The 3,811-nt window shown below is 58.0% G+C and overlaps 1 protein-coding gene across 1 annotated transcript in view; it reads right to left on the reverse strand.

Moving 5' to 3' along the window:
- Nucleotides 1-3,332: 3,332 nt before the first annotated feature.
- Nucleotides 3,333-3,811, reverse strand: part of VRTN (vertebrae development associated) — a 4,683-nt gene continuing 4,204 nt past the window's right edge. The window contains 1 exon segment of the mRNA XM_010287389.1: nucleotides 3,333-3,811. This exon segment is cut by the window's right edge and continues 25 nt beyond it. Within this exon segment, the coding sequence (XP_010285691.1) occupies nucleotides 3,333-3,811 (479 nt within the window).

Consider the following 3,811-nt stretch of genomic DNA (forward strand, 5'->3'; position numbering starts at 1 on the left):
GCTCCGCTGCACTGTGTCACCCACCTCCTGCACCTGCAAACACCTCCCGCGGACACGAACAGTGTGTGTTAGTGGTGGAGCAGAGCCCTAAATCGCTGGCAGGCGGGGGGCTGTTCCCCGCAGGCTTTGCAGCCCCCAGCCTCTGCATTTCAGTTGCCTTTTCGTCTTTGTCTTTGCTGGGGTTGGTGCTTTTAAGCGCTCGCCTGAGAGGGAGTTCGGGCAGCACCTGAGCTAAACCTCGCTCCACACGTGCAAAGGGACAGATTTCTCGGCCGGTGCCTGGCCGCACGGTATGGAGCAGCTGGGGCCACCTCAAATTCATCCCCCACCACCAGCTCAATGTAAAAACAGCGTGATGAGTATGAATCAAGTGCTACAGTTTCCCCCCCCAATTAAACTCTGCTCAGCCACAGACTACATCAGTAAATAACAAGCACCCACCCCTTAGGTTGTCCCAACTGGCAGAGACCTACCATGACCCTGCTGCCATCAAGGCTTGGGGAGGGACAAACATTAAGAGCACTTGTAAAACCCCTCAGAGATGAGTATTATTTTCCCACCATGCTCCACCCCGGCATCCAGTCAAGGGCAGAAAAACCATCACACCTAGATCTCTTCACCAGGGCTCCTTAAAAATGTCTTGCACGGGAGCGGTGGAGGACGGGGGAAGAGATCCCAAGGCCAGCACCCGGGAGAGATTCATCCTGCAACCGCACCCGGGTGTGAGGCGCACAACAGTCCCAGTTCGGGGAGAGTCAGGTGATGGGAAGCAGAAGCCACCCCTCTGCCCCACAGAGCACCAGGTACCTCCCACCACAGAGGCTCCCCTGATGCCCACCTGCCCCCAGCAGCAGCCACCCACCGTGCTGCGCCATGCCGACGGATGGCCACTGTCCTGCTGCCAGGCATGGTCTGCCCCAGCCGCCGGGCCACCAAAATAGGGCTTGCGTTAGCACCCACAGGGCATGCTCCGGGGGTCTCGCATCCACATTCACCGCCGCTGCTGGCAGCCACCGATAGCAGCTATCTCCAGCCTCCGGCAGTTTGGAGACATGAGTAATCATTCTGGAGTAATTACCAACTTACTCCCTTGGAGGACTTCGGTGGTGAGTCGTCGCTGGCAGCTAATTACTCCAGTTAATTCCTGACACACAGAGATCACATGCCTCCCTCCCTGGGGGTACTCACTGCCCTGGATCCCCTCCTCTGGGACAGGCAGGGTACTCTGGGGTGGACGGATGGTGGTGAGATCCCACCAGCACCAAGGACAAGGTGCTAAATGGTTCCTTGAGAGATGCCCCCCAGCTCAGCACCGCTCCGCTGGGGCTGCCCTACCACATCGCTCTGGCCCAAGAACGACCCAGGACAACCCTGAGCACCCCTTTCTCCTGCAGGTTGATGCCAAGGAAAGCTCAGCAGGGTGTCCTAGCACAGGGCCCCCTCTGCCCAGGAGGCTCATGGCAAGTGAAGCCAGACTACATCAGGAGCAGGACTGGGCTGCAGCAGCCAGTAAGAGGTCACAGACATGCTGAAGAAGGACAAACAAGTTATTTGCAAGCAAGATTGGGGCAAGGATGGAGACCACAACACGTTACTTCACCTCAACTCTTAACAAGGTCACCAAACCCCCTAATGCCACTGACAAAGACCTGAGGGCAAGAAAGACAAGACTCAGCCAGGCTGTTAGACCCAGCCTCAGGGGCTGATCTTAGAAGTGCAGGGCTCAAGAGACTCTACGCTTGCATTTGTAGGGTGCTCTGACTCCCCGAAGCTTCCTGGGAAATAAGAGCAGGTACTGCACTTGCCCCCACCCTCCTCCGTGGTAGCAGCCAGCCCCACACCCCGTACAACTCAGTCCTGCACAGCCATGCTGGCAGGCACCCCAGGGGAGCTCAGACACTAAGATGAGGCTTTTTGGAGACCTCCAGCAAAGCCTGGGCAGGCAGGGAGCCCCCCACAGCCCTGCACCCTAAGACACTGGCAGGGCAGAGGTGCAAATGGCCAGTTTCAGCCTCCCCATACAGCACCACTCCAGGGCAGGACCACCTGCTGACATCTCAGACATTGCCACCACATCCCTGCTGTCACACAGAGCCACTGTGTCACCCCCAGCCTTGCATCCAATCTGGAAGGGAGGTCCTGGCCTCTCACCAGGGAGAGCACAGCCCCTGCCAGGCCTCCACCACTGAGCAGATGGTCCCCACCAGGTCCCAGGAAGCAGAAGAGGACCTTCACAGCAGCAGGGATGGAGGCAAGCACAGGCTCTCCCTGCCCACAAGCCAGTTGAGAAAGCAGACAGGGAGGGGGAAGCCTTGCCCAGAATCACACAAGCAAGAGTGAGAAACCACACACGACTAGGAGTGGAAGAGTCTTTATTGCTTTGTGTTCTTACAAGTGAGATATATGCATCTAGGCTTGCTGCAAGGAGACACCCACGTTGCGTTCAGCTTGCAGCATGGCACAGGGGACGCAGGGACACTGGGCACACAAGGTTCGGTCTCTCTGCCTTCTCCCAGGCACCAGGAAAGAGAGACGCTAGGAAAGTAAGGCAACTGCCAGCTGTGAGAGAATAAAGGACTGTGTGAAAGAGATTATTGCTACAAGACCAGAAGGGTCAGGGACAGGTTCTCCAGAGCCTGTGAAGGACACTGGCTCCTAGCTCAGTGTTCCCAGCAGACAGACTACAGTGGGGACATAAACGAGCCCCATCCTCCACCAGCCTCTATTGCATCCAGGGCAGGTATTACAAGCCAGAAAGCCAGGGTGGCATTGGTGCTGACCCCAAGGGAAGCTTTTATTCTCTTTAGCTGGGAAAAGCCCAGATCAAGATGCTCCTCCTGTAAAGCTGAGCCCCCCCCAAGCCCCTCCTCACCCACAGCTGAGCCAGCGCTGCTCTGCTCACCAAGGGGATGCTGGGCACCTCCACGCTCATCCTGCACATCCACGTTACTCATTCAAGCAAGTGCCCAGGGCAGAGAGACCTTCACATCCTCTGTCTAAAGAGGCCCGGCAGCATCCCACGACACTGGCCCAGTACTGCCTCCCTTGCTCACCCTCCAAGCACAAATAGAGCACAACCTCCCAGCCCCTCTCCTTTGGAGCAGCTCAGACCAGTGCCTTCTCCTTCCACTCCTCCCGTCTCCGGGAACAGGCACTGCACATACGCTCCCATACCTGATTGAACCACGCAAAAAAGAAAACCAGAGACTAGGAACAAAACAAAACAAAACCGGAACAAAAGTTAGAGCGGGGCCCCACCCCGGGTACCCCACCGGAGAGCCAAAGGGCACCTCAGCAGAGGAGCTGTGGCCAAGCCAGCTGGCAACTGGCACTCAGGCATCCACGAGCGTCAGCCCATCGTGCAGGGCGCGCTTCCACATGTAATAGGTGGAACGGGCTGTGAGCGGGAAGCGGGCACTGAACTCCTTGTAGGTGGGGAAGGTCTTCGACTCGAAGCGCCGCTGCAGGAACAGCTTGGCTTGCGCCTTGAACTGGGCAGTGGCGATCACATCCATCACAAACATCCGGCTGTTGGCTCTCTCCGACACGGCATAGCCCGAAATGGTGGCATTGTACGGCGTGGCCGGCGCTGGCTTATCTAGGTGCTTGGTGGCTACCTCCATGTGGAACTGGGGCTTGAGGCCTGGCTCCACCCTTGGAGGTGCCAGGGAAGCCACCCGGTTCAATGGCCGGCTGGAGCTGGTCCAGGGCAGGCGATGCTGCCTGAGGGCCTGGCTGCCACCCCTCCAAAACCAGTAGGCTGTGGAGGAGAGAGACGGGTAGCGCAGGCGGTACTTGCAGAACGGCAGCC

The sequence above is a fragment of the Phaethon lepturus genome, unplaced genomic scaffold, assembly GCF_000687285.1.
Source record: "Phaethon lepturus isolate BGI_N335 unplaced genomic scaffold, ASM68728v1 scaffold26005, whole genome shotgun sequence".
NCBI lineage: Eukaryota > Metazoa > Chordata > Aves > Phaethontiformes > Phaethontidae > Phaethon > Phaethon lepturus.